Raw genomic sequence first — 20,585 nt, 5'->3', positions numbered from 1 at the left:
TATATTGAAATTATTAGACCTTAAAGAAAGTAATTCTGTACTCATTTTTACACACACAATGAAACCGAGGTGTTGGATTTTAATATATTATTAATAGCATATTCTTGTTTTCCTAAAATCAGTATAAAACACGTATTTTCTTTCTTTTTCAACTTGTTGTTTATTCTCTATTTCTTTATGTCGAACTACAATTATAACACTAGGAAAAAATGAAGAATACATAAGAAACAGAAAAGGGGATGAAGTGCTAAGGTATAGCCATAACCCCTTAGTCCTCTAATACCTTGTTGTAAACACTTCAAAAAAGCTATAGATGATGGAGATAGTTTTCATTCTATTATCCTCTTTTTGTCAACTATGTATATCCAGCTTCCACTTATTAATCTTCAATTGGATTCTTGACTTCCAAACACGAACACCAGAGCCTGGGATGTTATTCTGCAAATATAATTCATTACCTTCTTATTTAGCTTGGTGCCTGAGCAAGATTATTGCATTAACAATACCCTTAGTGCTAGAGAAAAAGATTCACAATAATATACTCCCTAGGTCACCTTTATGATTAATGGTAACCATGGCTTCTGAAAGTATTGTCTACAGCATAGGCAGGCAGCTGCATGGGGACAAGGGGCCAGTTTCCTCTGATTCCACCTCCACAGCAAGCCAAAATCCTGTTTGTAGTCCCTCAAAATGGCAACAGGAAATTGTGCCCATGACTACCTATTTCTATTTTGAGAAGGGACTGGGGAAAAAAAGCAAACAAAAAAACCAGAACTCATTGTGGTAATATGAGTTCTAAGTTCAGAGTGGGTTTATTTTTTGATGTTTTCACGGGAGAGCTTTCTGTGTGGATTGGGAATTAAAAGCATGCTGATTCTCTTAAAATTGGCTAGTGGAGCCCTTTGATACTTTGGTGTGAGGTTTTAAGGCTACAAATGTGGGGCCCAAAGGCTGCACATGACTGGCACCATGTTCTTTGTTGGCTGTATTGGTACATTCCAGTCTCATTCGCTCCCATCTAGATTATCCTGCTTCCCAACACAACACTCTTCTCTTTCTCATAGCTTCTTCTCCTGGGCTGTGCCATATTTAGCACTGCTTTAAATCCTTTGCCATGAGTCAGCAGCAGGAGAAGCCAGGCTAGTCATTATTTTTTCTCTTCCTCTAGTCATCTTAAGGTTATGCTTATATTAACAAATGCCAAGAACAATCCCCATTCTTACGATATCAAAGGTCATCTACGGACCAAGAAACCATGGCATACAGCCTCTACGCTCATCAGACGGAACCAAACTCCTGAAGGACCAAAAGTCAATTGCACTACGTTGGAAAGAACACTACCAAAGCCTCCTGAACCGCAGCTCCAATGTGGCCGAAGAGGTCCTCTCACAAATCCCGCAACAACAAACCAGGGATGAGCTTGCAGCACCGCCTAGTTTGGAAGAAGTCAGCAATGCCATCAGCCAGCAGAAGAATAACAAAGCCAGCGGACCAGATGGGATCCCTGCTGAAATCTTCAAAGAGGGAGGACCTGAGCTGACACACCAACTCCACCAGCTCATAGAAAAAGTGTGGGTGACCGAGAAAATCCCAGCAGACTTCAAGGATGCCACCATCATCACCCTCTTCAAAAAAGGGGAAAGAACAGACTGCGGAAACTATCGAGGTATCTCCCTTCTAACCTCTGCGGGGAAAATCCTCGCAAGAATCCTTGCAAACCGCCTTCTGCCCCTCTCAGAAGACACCCTCCCAGAATCCCAGAACGGCTTCCGCCCCTCCAGAGGAACCGTGGACATGATCTTCACCGCACGACAGCTCCAAGAAAAATGCAGGGAACAAAACCAACCTCTGTACATGGCATTCATCGACCTTGCCAAGGCATTCGACACAGTGAATCGCAGCGCTCTCTGGACCATCCTCCACAAAATCGGATGCCCTAACAAATTTGTGAACATCCTGCGGCTCCTCCATGATGACATGATGGCAACAGTCTTGGACAGCAATGGCTCCCAAAGTGACCCATTTAAGGTGGAATCGGGTGTCAAACAGGGATGTGTTATTGCCCCAACCCTATTCTCCATCTTCATCGCAATGATACTTCACCTTGTTGATGAGAAGCTTCCCACCGGAGTGGAAATCATCTATCGGACAGATGGCAAGCTGTTTAACCTCAGCAGACTGAAAGCCAAAACCAAAGTTACAACAACATCTGTTATAGAACTCCAGTATGCTGATGACAATGTCGTCTGTGCGCATACAGAAGAAGATCTACAAGCCACTCTAAACACCTTCGCAGAAGCATACACGAAGCTTGGCCTGTCACTGAACATTGAGAAAACCAAAGTGCTCTTCCAGCAGTCACCAGCCAACTCCTCCCCAATGCCAGAGATACAGCTTAATGGTGTAACATTAGAAAATGTTGACCATTTCCGCTACCTTGGCAGCCACCTCTCCACCAAAGTCAACATCGACGCTGAAATACAACACCGCCTGAGCTCCGCAAGTGCAGCATTTTCCCGAATGAAGCAGAGAGTGTTTGAGGACCGGGACATCCGTAGGGAGACCAAGGTGCTTGTCTATAAAGCTATTGTCCTCCCAACCCTGCTATACGCCTGTGAGACGTGGACTGTCTACAGACGTCACATGCAACTCCTGGAACGATTCCATCAGCGCTGCCTCCGGAAAATCCTGCAAATCTCCTGGGAAGACAAGCGGACAAACGTCAGTGTGCTAGAAGAAGCAAAGACCACCAGCATTGAAGCGATGGTCCTCCAACATCAACTCCGCTGGGCTGGCCACGTTGTCCGGATGCCTGACCACCGTCTCCCAAAGCAGCTGCTCTACTCTGAACTTAAGAAGGGAAAACGGAATGTTGGTGGACAGGAAAAGAGATTTAAAGATGGGCTCAAAGCCAACCTTAAAAACTCTGGCATAGACACTGAGAACTGGGAAGCCCTGGCCCTTGAGCGCTCCAGCTGGAGGTCAGCTGTGACCAGCAGTGCTGCAGAATTCGAGGAGGCACGAGTGGAGGGTGAAAGAGAGAAACGTGCTAGGAGGAAGGCACGTCAAGCCAACCCCGACCGGGACCGCCTTCCACCTGGAAACCAATGCCCTCACTGCGGAAGAAGATGCAGAGCAAGAATAGGGCTCCACAGCCACTTACGGACCCACAAGAACATTGGAGGACCATCATACTCGGAAAACGAGGGATCGCCTAACAACTTTTTAACTATGCTTATATTAACAAATGCCAAGAACAATCCCCATTCTTACGATATTAAAAGCAATGCACTGCAATCTTTCAATGATACTTTATAAAATGACTTCATACTGTGTGCGTTGCTCTCCAGATGAATAATTTGCAGTAATGCATTATCTTGTAGCATATTTACATTCAAGATCTGCTCTGTATTTTTCCTTTAGACCAGGGATGTTCTCTTCAATCTCTTGACTTCCCTGGGCCACACTGGAAGAAGACAAATTGTCTCAGGCCACACAATGTTGTAAAACCGAAGTCATGCATGCATACAAATAGCAAGACTATATGGTGCATGGTGGCACTATGCCTGATGTACAAGTACACCTTTATCAGAAATAACACTCTTATTAATTTTCTGTTTCTCCAGGGAATTATCTCCTAGATCAGACCTGGACAAAGTTCGGCCCTCCAGGTGTTTTGGACTTACAGCCAGTAGGGAATTGTGGGAGTTGAAGTCCAAAACACCTGGAGGGCCCAAGTTTGCCAGGCTTGTCCTAGATGCACCAACTTTTTAAAAAGACCCCATAGATTTGAAGGGAAATTATACTTTGTTTTAGGCTGACTGATCATTTTTGACCCATTCTTTGTGCTGGTCAATGACCGAATTAAATGATTTGACCCATTCTTTGTAACCATAAAAGTTCATGGCTGTGGCCACATATATCTAAAGGTGCCCTGGTACATTGGCAAATTCCAGATAGAAACAAACCACAGCTGCTTGGTTTAGCCTCTGCTGGCTCATCTCTCAACAAATGCTTGACATCTGGTATTTATTTGTGTGAGATGAATGCAGTAATGGTGAATTGGCCCTCCAGGCTCATTTGGATATTACCCCCCCCCCCACACACACACACACACATACACATCCTGTAGCAATTAGAGATGTCTGTAGGAGTTTAATACATTTGAACTTACCATTTTTAAACTCGGCTCTACACCCAGAGTAATACAGGTACGAAAGAGTTCACCATTGGCTTTTACTTTAAAGGGTTAACTGTCATGCAATTTATTTCTGATATACATGTATTTTCAATTCCCAAGACTTTAAATTTAGCTCCATTGGTGAACTGATCTGACCCAGGGTATCCAGTAGCCTATGGTCCTGGCATACTTCCAGTGGATTAGCACCTGCTGCTGCTACTTTACTGGTCTTTGAAAAATAAATAAATAACATATTTTATCATCGTTTTCTGCAAGAGCAGGCCATTGTAGCTTATAATTCTTGGGGTGAAAATAAGACACGTCTCTAATATTTTGGTTTGCTTCCCATGTGTAGAATGATTTGTGTTAAACATGTGGGTTAGTGGGAGAGAGCTGGGTGTTTTTTTAAAAAAATTAATTTTGCAGATGTTGAATCCAAGGGGTTATTTTCTTTCAAAGTCCCAAAGATACCTCTTAGCTAGAACTGATTTGGCACCCTCTCTGGGAATAGACAGGCTCAATCCCGCCCTGTAAACTGGCCAGCTATGTCAGTGTCAGATATACTTCAGTTATTTTGGCAACGTTTCAATATTGAGATGATGTTTGGGGAGTTGGATCGATAAGACAACCTGACATTTAGACACTGAAATATTCACAAGAACTCATATTGCATTAATAGCCCAAGTGCTTCCAGTGGTAATTTTAACCATCTTAATTTAGCAGCCACTTGTCAATAAGGTTTACTAGTGAAATAAACTTGAACATTGCCAAGTGTATGTATATGACATGAGTTGGTCAAGCCAGAAGTGTACCAGTTGCAAGGGAGAAGACAGACCACCTAAAAAACCATAATATATTATCTCGGGTATAATGCACATCTTTTTTGGCTAAATTATGTCACCAAAATTAGGGTACACTTTGGGATGCGAATTCACCAGCCTTGGCTTGATGTTGTATGGTGAGTGTCGTGCTCCCTTTCCTTGCTCTTACCACCTTCTGTTTCCAGAGTTGGGTGGAGTAGCAGAGGAAAAAGATGAGGCCAAAAATGTTACTTGTGGCACAAGTCTCTTATTTTGTTTGAATCTTAGGAATTATACTAGGGGTATATTCACATTCATACTTGATTTGAATCCTCCTTCTATTTCCTATGAGTTCCTCATTTGCACTAGGATTACTAAAATGATCAGAGGTCTGGAGACCATTCTTTACGGGTATGTTTAGCATGTAGAAGAGATGATTGAGAGAAGACATGAGAGCCATGTTTAAATATCTGAAAGTATAAGGAAGAGGGAGCGAGAGCAGGTTTGTTTTCTTCTGCACTGGAGTCTAGGGGCCCTTCCACACTGCCCCTTTATCCCAGGATCTGACTCCAGATTATCTGTTTATCCCAGGTTATCTGGTAGTGGGGACACATATATTCCAGTTTAAAGCAGATAATCTGGGATCGGATCCCGGGGTAAAGGGCAGTGTGGAAGGGACCTAGGATCTGTTTTCCATTCTATTCATTTCAACAATGGGTTCAAATGAATGGAATGGAAAAGAGATTCCACCTGAACATCTAGAAGAACTTCCTAACAGCTCTGCCTTGGAGTATAGTGTGGCTCCTTTGGAGGCTTTTAAACAGAGGCTGGATGGCCATCTATCAGGGGTGCTTTGATTGTGCTTTTTATGCTTAGCAGAGGGTTGAACTATATGGCTCATGTGGTCTCTTCCAACTCTAAGATTCTATAACATTGGTAATCAGAAAACTGCTTTGGTGAATACATGAGCCTCATTGGAAAATACCCCTTCCTAGGAGTGCTTGATCTAAATAAGGATCAAACTCCTTTATCAATTGGAAGGTGGCTCCCTTCTTTGTCAATAATGACATTGAAAGAAAAAGAACAAGCTAGGTAGTTGTCATTCTAGTCCCGCTCACCACCAGCAAGGATAAAATAAAAAATATTCTTACTATTCCTTTTTTCTGATTTAAAGGCACCGTGCATGCCAGTTCTCAGCAAATGAATTGTGAAGTCAAATGAGGAAAACTGGTAGGCATGACTATTATTACTTCCAGGATAAAACGGAGAAGGACCACTGTCTTTGAAACCTTCAAGTTCTTGTCATAATAGGCAATGTTCAGCTACACCTCCGTGCTGTGCTGGCAAGGCAGTGTGATCTGTTCCATCCGTGCCTAACCTGATGCCAGGCTATTTAACAGACCCACATAGACCAGGAAAGTTGGAATTTGCTAAAGGGCAAACACTGAGTTCAGTTTCATTACTGCAACAGCATTCTCACTGTCCTTGTGAAATACACAAAGATTACTCTCTGCGGACTTGCCCTCTAGCTCAGATATCTACCAGCTGATACGGTGACAGCCAGTTGGGCAGCCATGTAGACTATTTAAAAATAAGGTAAAATAGCAAGGCAAAAAAGCTGAACACATTCATGCAGGCTACCAAAGCAGAGATATAAAGAGCTACCTGGTTTGCAGCCAAAGCAATTGGCCTCAGAAATAGATATGTCTAGATGCCCAGATATTTAGAAAATGTACTGCCCAGTTGACTCTACATGCCTTACAGGCAATGTTTACTCAGAATACTAATTGATTGCTGTACAACCTGCTTACAAATACCGTAAGTATGCTTAGGATTGTCACTTCTGCATTTTAAAAAAGATAGCGTATGTTCTTTCAACAGCAGTCCAGTTAGCTGTTTCAACTAGTTGGCATCCTGCTGAGTAGGCCTGCTGGTTCTGGTCCTATCTGTGGCTTGAAATAACGCTTTCTGCAACCAAAAGATCTATTCCAGTTCTTAATGAGGTGCAGATCAACTGGCTTGGGAGGGAAGGGCTCCGTTTCAAATGACATGTGGGAGTGCCTCCATGGAGCCATTTGAGATCAAGCAATCGAGAACAAATATTAATTAATTAATTAATTAATTAATTAATTTATTGTATCAGGAACAACCAGACAGTTGTATTACATTTTAAGCAAAACAAACAAACAGACAAAACACAAAGTTTGCAAGCTTGGTAGTTGATTAAATGTCCTTTGACCAGTACCTGGCTACTTGGAGTGCCTCTGGTGTTGCCGCAAGGAGGTCCTCCATTGTGCATGTAGCAGGGCTCAGGTTGCATTGCAGCAGGTGGTCAGTGGTTTGCTCTTCTCCACACTCGCATGTTGTGGATTCCACTTTGTAACCCCATTTCATAAGATTGGCTCTGCATCTCATGGTGCCAGAGCGCAGTCTGTTCAGCACCTTCCAAGTTGCCCAGTTTTCTGTGTGCCCAGGGGGGAGTCTCTAATTTGGTATCAGCCATTGATTGAGGTTCTGAGTTTGAGCCTGCCACTTTTGGACTCTGGCTTGCTGGGGTGTTCCAGCGAGTGTCTCTGTAGATCTTAGAAAACTATTTCTTGATTTAAATGTTTGACGTGCTGGCTGATACCCAAACAAGGAATGAGCTGGAGATGTCACTGAACAAATATTAGGCGTTGTTAGAGAATCCTGCCTTATGATTTGATCAGTTGGTCTTGCAAATTTGGCTTTAACTAGCAACCACAAGCGTTTGTATGCCACTTAAAGTTATTTAGATGTTCCAGCTTTTTTTCACATTGTCACAGTTACTGTACAATTTTAAAAGAGGCCAAATATGGAGATACGAGCTACAATAGAAAAGTAATGAGACTGATTATCTTTTCACCATGAATTTTATATTCTGTGTCCAAATTAAGCTTATGCCTTTCAAAGTAATCCCTTTGTATGATACAAACCAGGCATTATTGTAACATCCCAAGAAGTGAGAGATTCTGCGTATGAGGAGAACAAACTGGAAGATATCGAACATTTCTTAATTGACTGTCCAGCATATGCTGAACTGCAATAGAGATATTTACATCCAGTATTATCCAACTGCAGGCCCCCCAACAGAAATTATCTTCTGACATTCCTCTTGCAAGGACAAGAAAGATCCATCATAATCAGAGCAAGCCTTTTTATTCTGAACGCTATCAAGAAAAGAGCACATTTCCTGAAAGAAGAACCAGGAAAATAAGATTCTGACTGTAAATAGAAGGTCAGCTGCTGTCCTCTACTTTTTGCCTTGTATTTTTTTCGTGTTGTATTTTGAAATGGTCATATGACTAGTCAAATAAATATATTATTATTATTATTATTATTATTACTAGTAGTAGTAATAGTAGTAGTAGTAGTAGTAATCCCTTTGGGCAGCTACACAGTGACAGAGGCATTGTTTCCAATGTTCGTAGCAGTGCTGGAAGGCTTCTCCTGGGATGTGTTTTCCATAGAGAAAAATGGGAGCACCAGAGAGGGGGACAACTCTTCTGCTGGGAAAAAATCATAACAATACAATATAGACATCTGGATATTTTAAATATTTTTCCAGGCTTATGTTTCTACCAAAACATTTCCAGCTTTAGGAGGTAATAATAGCTTCTTGGATTATAGAAAGAATGTTACAAGAAGCCAGTGAAATTTAGCTCTGTGTTTATGTTGCTTCTTCTTGCTTTCCTACTGAAGTAGACTGCTTCATTTTACATCAAAGGCAGACTTTGAGTAGTCCTTAAGGAGCAAGCAAGAAGACTAGATTCGGGAAGACTTCGTACTTTGTTGTTTCTTTTAATAGAACCTTAAGATCTTATAACCTAGTGCAAAACAGACAAATAAAACACTATGATTAAAGAATTCTGAACCCGGGGAGTTGCTTTCAGTTCCATAAGTGAAGAGCTCTCAGTCTTGCCACCCAAGTATCCCTTTAGGCCTGCCTCAGGCTTTCTTCATTTTAGCAATATTATTTATCATGGTGAAAGGGGATCTTTTTTCCTCCGTGGGAGTAAAAAACCCACTGCAGTTCACAGGGAGATCTATGAGCAGAGTCCTCTCTGCTTTTTTGCTCATTGCTATTACACAGCAAATTCCTTGAGTCTAGCACCAAGGTTGTAATTGTATGAATGATACGCACAAGATGAAAATAGCCTTCGCCTTCTCACAAGATACTGTGTATGGAAAGCCCTCTTGTTTTCCACTATGATTTTTGTCCAAAGACTGGGGGTCTTTAAGATGCATTCAGAAGCAAAGATAGACCATCATTACTTCAGCTTTTTCTAGAGTCTAATCCACCTATTTTCTACCTAGTTTATCATTCAGGGAACAGATTGTATAAACCAATTTATCATATAAGGCAATTTGTTGGTGATAAGTTGACATACCACTAATCTATATAAATAAAAATGTAATGTTTGTTTGTGGGATTAACAGAACTCAAAAACCAGTGGGCCAATTGACACCAAATTTGGACAGCATACACCTAACAACCGAATGTATGTCCTTCACTCAAAAAATTGATTTTGTCATTTGGGAGTTGTAGTTGCTGGGATTTATAGTTCACCTACAATCAAAGAGCATTCTGAACTCCACCAATTATGTATTGAACCAAACGTGGCATACAGGACTCCCATGACTAGCAGAAAATACTAGAAGGGTTTGGTGGGCATTGACCTTGAGTTTGGGAGTTGTAGTTCACCTACATTCAGAGAGCACTGTGGACTCAAACAATAATGGATCTGGACCAAACTTGGCACAAATATTCCATATGCCCAAATATGTACACAGATGGAGTTTGGGGGAAATAGTTCTTGACATTTGGGATTTATAGTTACTGGGATTTATAGTTCACCTACAATCAAAGAGCACTTGAATCCCACAAACGACAGAATTGGGGCAAGCTTCCCACACAGAACCCCCATGACCAACAAAAAATACTTAAGGCCATCCAGTCCAACTCTCTTCACCAGGGCAAGAAAACGTAATCAGAGTCCTCCTGACAGGACCATAGCCAGGATTTTGTTTCGGGGGGGGGGGGGGGGCTGAGTTTGGTTCGGTGGGGGGGCTGAGTCTGAGTGAAAGAGGGTCTACCCTAGCAGACCTTTTGTATTGTTACCCCAATACCCCCATGCATATGGGATATATTGAGCATGGTGATCAGAACATGATATGAATAAACATAACAGTTTAAATAATGCACCAGTAAGGCCTTCTCGCAGACCACCATGAGAATTTGGGGGGGGGGGGGGCTGAAGCCCCCCAAGCCCCCCCCCCCCCCCCCCCCCGGCTACATGCCTGCCTCCTGACAAAGAGCCATCCAGCCATAGATATAGATAGATAGATAAATATGATTCACACACACATAGATATAGAATCATAGATTTAAAAGGGACCCCTAAAGAAGGACAACAATATGTTGCATATTCCAAAGTAGGCAAACCAGACACTCTCCATATCAACACTGACAAAGAAACAACAAGAAATACTGTTTACCCACAAGCATCAAGAAATTACATATATTAGAAACAAACACTTTCTCGTTTCTTTATTTTCCAAATCACTGGACTCGGCCACAGCAACGTGTGGCAGGGGACGGCTAGTCTATATAAATAAAAATGTAATGTTCATTTGTGAGATTAACATAACTCAAAAACCACTGGATGAATTGACACTAAATTTGGACACAAGACACCTGTCAGGCCAACGAGGGACCATCACTCATAAAAAAACTAGAAAACACAACGGAAGAGACTTAAAATGCTAAAAAAAAGAAAATACATTGCAATGCATGTGCAAAACCATTTACATACGTGTGTGTGTGTGTATACACATACGCAGACACACATGTACACAAATATATACACGCATATATACACACACAAAACACATATACACAGACTGGGCCATAACAACGCATGGCAGGGGATGGCTAGTAAAAACTAAAGATACACTGCACAAATTCATACAGTTAACAGGACACGTTATTCACATTTGTTCATAACCTAAGAGCAAATGCAATTGGGAAATGTGAGGTGAAACTCACTAAGACAGCAGTCTCTAAGACAGCGGCTTCCTGACTTGCAGAGCTACAGCTCCCATTACAATCCAAGAAGCCTTGTCTGTAGTGGATGATGGTAATTGTAGCCTAATGCAATTTTGGTTAGCTTAAATAGAGACAAATATATCTGGGAGGGGGAAAGCAGAGGTGCTACCGCAGCAAGTGGCTCCAATGTTGTCAAGCAGGCTTGACTATAGAAAATAGACCAAGACAGAAAGGGGGGGGGGGGGGGGTGGGGGTGGAGAAAGCCTAGTCAGAACAATCCTATTGTCCTCAAAGAAGCCAAACAAAGCAAGCAAAATGAGCAGGAGCCCCTGGCACTCACAGTCCTCACACCAAAGAAACAATTATTTTCGCCCGAAAAAGAAGGCTTATTTCATCTCCATCAAAACATTTAGCAGACGTGATGAAAGAGGCTAGCCTGGATGATGTGGCAGACTTTTCTCTGATGTGTTTTGGGGGTGACTAGGATAATGACCTCAAAGGATTGCCAAAGGAAGGGACATTAATATTTCAGTTCCACAAAAAATACGTGCTGTAGTGGTAAATATGTTAGATTATTTCAAAAATGTACACTTCTAAGATGTAAATGTTTTCATAATTGGGTAATTACAGCAAAGCCTCTATTATGACAACAGTGGATTTGATCTCAAAGAGTCCCACCACTAAAGAAAAACCTTTTCCATTTTCAGACTTTCTCTACATGAGAAAAGTATCCTAAAGATTTCCTTTTGGGGGGCGAGGGTTGCAACCTCTTATATTAAACTTTATATTCTTTAATTCCCAAGACGTTTTCATGGTCCAGTAATGTTACCACTTCCGGTGTTCAGTGGTTTGTATGTTGTAAAGACATATTAATCGAATCAATTTGAACTACAGGACTGCATTTTTTTCTTCCATTCATATTTCTTTGGATTCAAGCCAGTCATAGTCATTTTTATGGATGAGTGGATGTTGCAAATTCAATGTGAAATGGAATTGCAAGTTTTAATTAGATACTTAAAACAAATGAAGTTAATAATTTTAATCATAATTTGAAGTGATGGAGCATTGGGATACTAGGAGAAGGGCCAGAACAGTGTAAGCGTTTAAATGTTGGTCTAGAAACCTGGAGATCAAGTTTCTTTGTTCAGAATGTGTGTTCACTCTGTGTTCAGCCATGGAAACCCACTGTGTTACCTTGAGCAGATCACATTCTCTCAGCCTCAGAGAAAGGAAAGTAATGACAAGCCTCTGAATAAATCTTACCAAGAAAATCCTATGAGAGAGTGCCCTGGAGTTCAGTTGAAGGGGAATAACAACAAATGTCCAGGAAAATTTGTTTTTGATACTGTGACATTTTTTCAAGTCAATGACTGGCATCCATACATACAAAAACTTGAGATTGATCCCATAGAGAAAACAAGATTCTGCATTCACAGATTCCACCAAACCTGGCTTGGAATTTTTATATATATAAAATCCAAAAAGCAAACTTGATTTTGCAATTGTATATAAGGGGTATCATTTTATTATATAATTATATATAATGGGACTTAAGCAGCTACAGATTTTGGTATCTTGAGTGGGGCGAGGGAGTAATCCAAACCCCAGAAGATACCAAGGGCCCTCTACATGTGTCATATGTGTCTTGTTGCTGAGTATTTAAAAAATGTGAAAACTTGTTTAAAACCTAAAAATGGAAAGAAATTCTATTGTTGATCTCTTCTGATTTCCTGTCTACAGTTAGTGGTGATGCAAAAAGGCTAGTCTCACTGTGGATATGATGAATCCTTCTGAAATTACAGTTTAGCTGTTACTTCCATCTAGAAAAGATCTGCAGGATAAAGATCCTGGAATAGAATCAGTCTTCATCGATAGATTGGTAAAGCCATTTAATCTACACATTTAATCTCATATTGAACATTCAAGGTATATGCTAAAAACCTTAAAAACCTTTTAGTTTTTCTTAAGTTTGTGCCCTACATGTACATTCTGAGTAAGAAGTGTAACAGGACAAAATACATATCAGTAAGCAATCATCTTTGATTTTTTTTTGTTTCTTCCTTTTGTTTTGTAAGAGAAGGTGAAGGTTTTCCCCTGACATCAAGTCAAGTGGTGTCCAACTCTGGGGGTGCTCATCTCCATTTCTAAGTTAAAGAGCTGGCGTGTCCGTAGACACCTCCTAGTTCATGTGACTGGCATGACTGCATGGAGTATCGTTACCTTCCCGCCGGAGTGATACCTACTGATCTACTCACATTTGCATGTTTTCAAACTGCTAGGTTGGCAGAAGCTGGGCCTAACAGTGGGAGCTCACCCTGCTTCCCAGATTCAAATTATTGCCCTTTTGATCAGCAAGTTCAGCAGCTCAGTGGTTTAACCCACTTTGCCACCAGGGGACAGTTCTACAATGTACTACAATGTATTCTAATTCATTTTACTTTCATTTTTTTATTCTGAACTGTTTGAACACATGCTACTATTCCATGTGAACTGCTGCCAGTTGGGCTGTCTAACCAGAAAGGTAATCTCTTATTGGAAAAAAAAATACTGTGCCATTAACTTCTTTGTCAACAGCGTTAATAATATGGGGAGTTACAGTATTTACATACACAGTGGGTGAGCTTGGATGACCCACATACGCATAGCCCCAGAAAATATTTTGATAGGGTCACCATAAGTCAGAAACTACTTGAGGGTTTACATCAACAACACTAGTCTTATCAGTGACTCCATTGAGACACTCGCTGGAACACCCCAGCAAGCGAGAGTCCAAAAGTGGCAGGCTCAAACCCAGAACCTCAATCAATGACTGACACCAAATGAGACACTCCCCCTGGGCACACAGAAGACTGGGTGACTTGGAAGGCGCTGAACAGACTGTGCTCTAGCACCACGAGATGCAGAGCCAATCTTAAGAAATGGGGCTACAAAGTGGAATCCACGACATGTGAGTGTGGAGAAGAGCAAACCACCAACCACCTGCTGCAATGCAACCTGAGCCCTGCTACATGCACAATGGAGGACCTCCTTGCGGCAACACCAGAGGCACTCCAAGTGGCCAGATACTGGTCAAAGGACATTTAATCAACTACCAAGCTTGCAAACTGTGTTTTGTCTGTTTGGTTGGTTGGTTTTGTTAAAAAATGTAATACAAATGTCTGGTTGCTCCTGACACGATAAATAAATAAATAAATAGTGACTCCATTATTTAAAATGAATGTGTTTATGGAACCTTTAGATTGCAAGTATCACATAGGAGTTATGGTACCACATACTATCAAAGCAGAGGAAAACAATGTGTGGCTCTCCAGATGTTGAGCTACAGTTCCCAGTAGTACTAATCACTAATATAACTAATAGCAAGGACAATAAAAAACTTCAGTCCTACAACATCTCAGGTAGGACATGTGCCTCACCTTTAACCAAAAAGCCAATATATGTCATTTACCCAACTCTGATTTTAATAATACGCAACATTATGCAGCTTTAGTGATTAACTGATTAATCAGCTAAACCTCATGACCTAAATCCAATTGCCTCATCTAGAGTAGCCCCACTCAACCAATGGAACTTGAAAAGTCAAAACATGGTACGTGATTTCTTTAATTCTATAAAATTATGCCAGTTTGAGATAACAATTGGATTGAGAGCCCTGTAATCAAATGCTTATTGTTCCTTTAATCAGATGGAGAGTCCAATGAACACAACAGCTGTCTTGGTACTTGTTTTATTTTTCTTCCCTAGAGCCTTTTCCCTAAATAATGATATATTTTGACACTAGCTATTCTATATTTGGATTTCTTGTTGTGTTGCTCTGGAGAGAAAGAAAATAAATATAGCTTTGCTATTTTTTTCCCTGTTTACTGATGGCTGTGTTTTTATAGCACACTGTATGTGTGGGTTTCTATTTTCCTCGGCATAGCTCTAACAGGCACATGATACAACCAGGGGTTTTGCTCTTTATCATGACTGGATTAAACTGAGAGAGGTTGGAACATGAGCTTCATCCAGAAGATCAAGTTCTCAAGTTGGAGCAGGAAGCAGTCCTAGCTACACCAGGGATAGGATCCAATCTCCCATTGTTCCAGCTCAGACTCACATGGTCTACACAGCATAAAAATGTTCTCCCCTGTGACAGGAAACAGCCAGCCTTCTTCTGGACTTGGTGGATTGAATGAAGAAAAACAGTTCAGCCCCTACAGCTTCCATTCTTCCCCTGAGAAGGACTGCCACATTTCTTGTCATTCCAAAGGAGACCGCACCTCTGACACTTCTAGTTCTTCATACCGCACTCCGCCAGGCTCGGAGGAAACAGAGAGCTTTAAGGATTGTGCTGAGGACTTTGAAGAAACTGGAGATCATATTAAGCCATGCACTTACTGTGACTTATATGAACAAGGAAGTATAGCACCGGCAACATCGATCATCTCCGAGGCTCCAAGAAGCCCTGCTGATGGAAGCAAGATGTCCAAGATTACAGTCAGTCAACTCTGCGGGACTCTGAATAGTTTCAGTAATGCCTCACACGAAGAGCCATATGGTGCAAACAGCAAAGGGAAAGGGGATACTTATGCTGCTACATCTGGAGGAGCTCAAGCATGTTTCCCACCCCACAGGAGTGAGACTTTGGGAGACTCGTTGCCATTCCAAGAGGCAAGAGTGCAGAACCTGCAGGCAAACCACAGTGGGACTATAAAAGATCAGCCCTGCAGAGACAAACTCTGTTCCAGTAGTAAGGAAAGCCAACAGGTTCAGATGTCAATCACAGCTAAGAATAGCGCAGACCCAGTATACAGTGGCAGAATGGGCCTCGCCACACGAAGGCTGCAGCCAGGAGACAGCGGACCTAAATATTTGGATCAACCTGCACAATTGAGTTCCGATAAATCCAAGGAAATGTTATCAAATGTCCGCAAGCTGAAGAAAAACAGCCTTGGCAGTCGGACTCATGGCCTTGTAAGTAGCAAAGCAGCATGTCCCAAATATTTTGTTGAAAATCCAAGTTTTCTAAGTGACTCTGATGAGGCTGATAATGAAGTAGAGAAGCTCACTGCTCTGTCTTTCCAGAGCCTCTCGTGTCCCCAGGGCAGTTACCTAGATATGTATAGTTCTAGTAACAGGACATCATCCAGCTTGTCTAATTCCTTGCCAGAAGATTGTAATGGAATCAACAGGTGGCCTGCATGCAGCGATCAAAGGAAAACAGTGGTAGCTGGACACTCTAAAGGAGGCCGGCAATTCTCGGGAGCTAGTAAAGCCCCAGAAACAGAACTGCTCAGTGGTATGTTGGGAAAGGAGCACTTTGAATGCATCGATGTCACCCTAGATAATGCTGATGGCAAAAAGACCCTCTCTAAAAAGAGAATGGTGCCCAAACGCCAGATCCAGTTGAGACGGAAGGAGAAGAAGGAGATGGGCTTCTGTCCTGCTGGAGAATGTGCCACCCTCCAGGCAAGGAACCAAGGAACCCAAGCCAGGAAAGAGTCGTGTGCGAAAGCGAGGAGTATCAGTGATGAGTTTAGGATCAATTACAAACAATTTCTGAAAGCAGCCTCTTTAAACAATGCTTACAACAAAACTAGGCTTGCTTCAAGCTTGGTGAGAAATGTATTGGCTAAAAAAATGCAGTATGAACAAAGAATTAAAATGGAACAAGCATCTATCCAGGGCAGCTCAACCTCTTCTGTCCCTTCCTCTGTAAGTACTGATATCCAGGGGGACAGTTTAGAAGGCAAATCAAGTTCCTTGTCCAAGTCAGACTGCAGCTTTTCAACTGAAGATATGCAAAGTCATTCCACTACCAGCGAGAAGTCTGAATCCATTGCACTGAGCAAGGATGACAGCATGGATGCCTTGAGACCAACCAAGGGAGTTGTACTCAATGAGCAACTAAGGGAAAAGGTTTGCAAACTGAAAACAACATTTAATGAACTGAATGAGAGGATGAAATATCAAGAAGCCACTCAGCTGAAGAGGCTCCCGATCTTGGCAGAGGGTGGTGTGAATATGACAGAATCAAGCAACAACAGGAAGCAGGTTTCTGGGGAAAGAAAAGAATACAGGAGAGCGCGAGCTGTGTTTGAGTCTATGCAATCTGATATAAAATGCTTAGCTCCCGTGCCAAAATTTGCAAAGCCACAAAAGCCTTGGCCAAACTTGAAGCAACGAGCTATTCGTCAGAACATGCATACCTTGACCAAAGAGGAAATGTTTCCCATTAAGCCTAAAAACCTCATCGTACCCAGAGATGCTTCAAGGAACATCTTCACATCGAAAACCAAAGAAATGAAACTCATCCCTCAGAGCAAGAAGGAGCACAATATTCCTCATGCTTCTAGGCGCCCACCTTTGGACAGAGTTTCCAGTGAGAGGAGGTTGCCTACATTTCAGAGCATGAAACTTTCATCTGTTTCATTTCCATCTTCTGGCAAGACACACTGTGAAAAAACAAACTGCTTGAAAACAGAGGAATCTACTCAAATGGAAAGCAAAGGGAAGATAAGAACACATCCTCCCAGAGATGTCAGAAAATTGGTGAGTGACAGTTACAACCTTGCTTTGAAATCCTCAGACAGCTCCAGTGCAGACCAGGCTTCCTATTCAGAAAGCAAGAGTGAAAACAACTTAACTGTATTGCCAAGGGACTCAATGGCCATCTCACCTCTATTCATACATTGTACCTCAATATGTCGGAAAGATGAATCACCAACGGTAAACCCTCTGCCGGAGAAAAAGCAAGACCAAATGGAGGACCTTGATGTGTCAACACTTTCTCTACATGATGAGAGCACAAGCAGCAGAGAATCCACTGACAGTTTACACCCCACTGGACAATCACATGGAAACAAAACTGCATGTCATCCAGAAAAGAAAGGCTCTGCAGTGGGCGAATCTCCAGTGCATATCACTACAATTCAGTCAAAGAAGCTTGTTACTGAAAATAAAGACTTCCCATCCCAGGCTGAAATTAAATCAGTACCTTATGAGCGAAGTGAATTAAATGTCAGACCTTCTTCAGCTTCCAAAAAAGAGTCTCAACTCAATATCAAAGTCAACAGTTCTGTCACCAAACAGTCACACAAAACAGAGACTGATTATTTCCCTGCTTCAAGTTGTTCCACACTTGATGACAGGACTGTAAAAGAAGGATTGATACAGTCTAATAATAACATGTTGAGAGAAAACAAAGCCGTGGCTTCATCAGAGACCACTGCAATACCACCTACTGCATGTCTTCAGGAAATCACAAGAAGAGATCATGGTTCTGTGACCACAAGCCATATTCCGGAGCCTTGCAAAGCCCAAGAAGCTGGACTGTCCTATCCAAAACATTTATCCAGTGAGGTCTTTTCAGTGTCTCCTAGAGATAGTAAAGATTCATCTAGTTTTTTGAAAGAAGAAAATACATTCTCTAGATATGCTCCATCCCATGAGAGCTGCAGAGACCCACAAACTGCCAGGCCTCCAACAACAAGCACCCACAATATTCAGACACAGACTCTAGCAAGTCACCATTTTGTTGACAGTGCATCTGAAACTAAAGGACAGGAAGATGCCAAGCCCTTCGAGAGGCACAACAAAATACACTCGGAATACATTTCAGACAGCCCACTAACAACAAGGGAATATAGTGAAGGAGTTAAAGTGATATCAAACTCATCTTTTACACCATCTGCCTCTTGTAGAAAACTCCCTGATCCAGGGTGTGATTATTTTAATAATAAGCATCAGACAACAAATGAACAGTATTTTTCAGCCACCCAAGCTGACAACACAAATTACTTAACAATTCCTGTGAAAGCCCATCAACCTGAGGAACCCATTAAACAACCTCTGCCTTTGTCCACGGATAATGCCTCTTTCCCTTTTAATGTCTCTTCCCAGTACACTGGAGAAGCACCAGGAAATAAAATAAACAATGAGTTTTACCCACCTAAACAAATGGAAAGGAAAGCAACTTCTGATAATATATTGTATCCTCATAACTCAAGCCATGGGCCACTTCCCTCAAGACTTGAAGAATCTCCCAGCTTCACAAGAAGAAATGAGAGAACTTCGCCATGTGGTAAGAGTGCCCCAAGTCCAACCAGACACTATGCTGCACCACCACTTCAAGCACATCGCAAAATGTTAGTTGATCCAGAGAGTGGGAAATGCTATTATATGGAATCACCAAGGCAGCCTCAGTTGAAAATGCTTTATGATCCAGAGACAGGGCAATACATTGAAGTGTTGATACCACCAGTCCCACTATCACCACACAGTGGGCTTTATCAGTCTCCATTCCCACCAATGGCCATGAATGCAGGAGGTTATGGACCACCGTACATGTCATATTCTGGGTTTCCAGGTTTTCCTCCTCCCCCTCCAGCCGCACCAGCTGCCCATCTGGACCTTCAAGACCAACCACCTCTTCAAGACAATCCAAATGTCAGTGAAAACTTCAACCATTTCTCAAAGAATGAAGCTCCTCCGCCTGCCCAGACTACTGATGGCAACTACATGGAAAGTTTGTATTATATTCCCACCGGGATGAATTCAAGTCCTAATCCTAATCAAGCTTTGTTTTCCCCAGCCACAAATTCTGGCCCTTCTGTGCCTGAAAAGGGATCTTTCTTTAGGATGTGACATTCATTTTAACAACATCTGGGAAGAAACTGTTTTTATATTTCAGATCATTCTTTTTTTCCCCTTTTTAAGGGTCAAGACACACCTCATTCCTTGGAAGCTGGAAAACAGGAATGCCAGGAAAAGGGAAGCTTGGTTGCTTTTTTTTATTTTGTTTAGCTGCTCTGGCTCAAAAGGATTCAAGAGGTAATGGGACATTAAAAGTTTATAGCTAACAGATCACTTGCTTGACAGAGGGTTTAACATAAATGGGCCACATTCTGGTGCTAATTGAAGCCAATGGGTATTGACATCAGGGGGACCAGAATCGAGGCTATAAGGTTGTCATTTCCAACTCTTAGCTTGTTTCTTGAGATATGCTATATGTAGTTTAATAGTCTAATGCTAAGTCTGCTCTTGAGGAATCTAGTAATTAATATCTCTTGGCTCTTCTATAGAAATTAAATGTTCATTCAAACCTTTTGGAGTTGTGATACTTTTATATAAGGCACACACTAATGATACCACTGTTTTTCAACAGCACCCTACTTAACTTTTACCATCACATACCAGTTTACTGTAGTAGCAGTATCACACATACCCCCAAGGCAGCTAGTTCAGACCAAGGAAGCAGAGAATGGCAGTAAAGTGTTGGGAGGACAGGACTGTCTATATGTTAGTTGTGGACTTTCCTGTCCTCCAAAGGTAGCCTGCTTGCTTTCTAAGGCATTGGAAGAAGCTGTCCTGTCATTGGGTTGTGGCAGGTTTTTCGGGCTGTCCTGTCATTACGAAGACATATTCAACGGTCAGTCTAGTTGACTACTGTTTGTGGAATTGGGGAGGGGACGCACTATTCATTTCTTGTGTCAGGCAGCAAAATGTCTCAGGCCATCTTGCCCTTTCTAATGGGGTTCTATCAGAGTAAATACTA

At 41.8% G+C, this 20,585-nt stretch overlaps 1 protein-coding gene across 1 annotated transcript; it reads left to right on the top strand.

The window, feature by feature from the left end:
* Positions 1-14,503: 14,503 nt before the first annotated feature.
* On the top strand, positions 14,504-19,966 carry PROB1 (proline rich basic protein 1). Its single transcript, XM_060786583.2, has one exon. The coding sequence runs from the start codon at positions 15,167-15,169 to the stop codon at positions 19,673-19,675; it is 4,509 nt and encodes a 1,502-aa protein (XP_060642566.2). The 5' UTR covers positions 14,504-15,166; the 3' UTR covers positions 19,676-19,966.
* The last annotated feature ends 619 nt before the right edge of the window (positions 19,967-20,585 follow it).

This window comes from Anolis sagrei, chromosome 1 (genome assembly GCF_037176765.1).
Source record: "Anolis sagrei isolate rAnoSag1 chromosome 1, rAnoSag1.mat, whole genome shotgun sequence".
Taxonomy (NCBI): domain Eukaryota; kingdom Metazoa; phylum Chordata; class Lepidosauria; order Squamata; family Dactyloidae; genus Anolis; species Anolis sagrei.
Note: the sequence above shows the minus strand (reverse complement) of the source record. Positions and strands in the feature narration are given on the sequence as shown.

What these genes read in the sequence shown, in the direction of transcription:
- PROB1 (XM_060786583.2), top strand. Translation starts at nt 15,167, where the DNA reads ATGTTCTCCCCTGTGACAGGAAACAGCCAGCCTTCTTCTGGACTTGGT.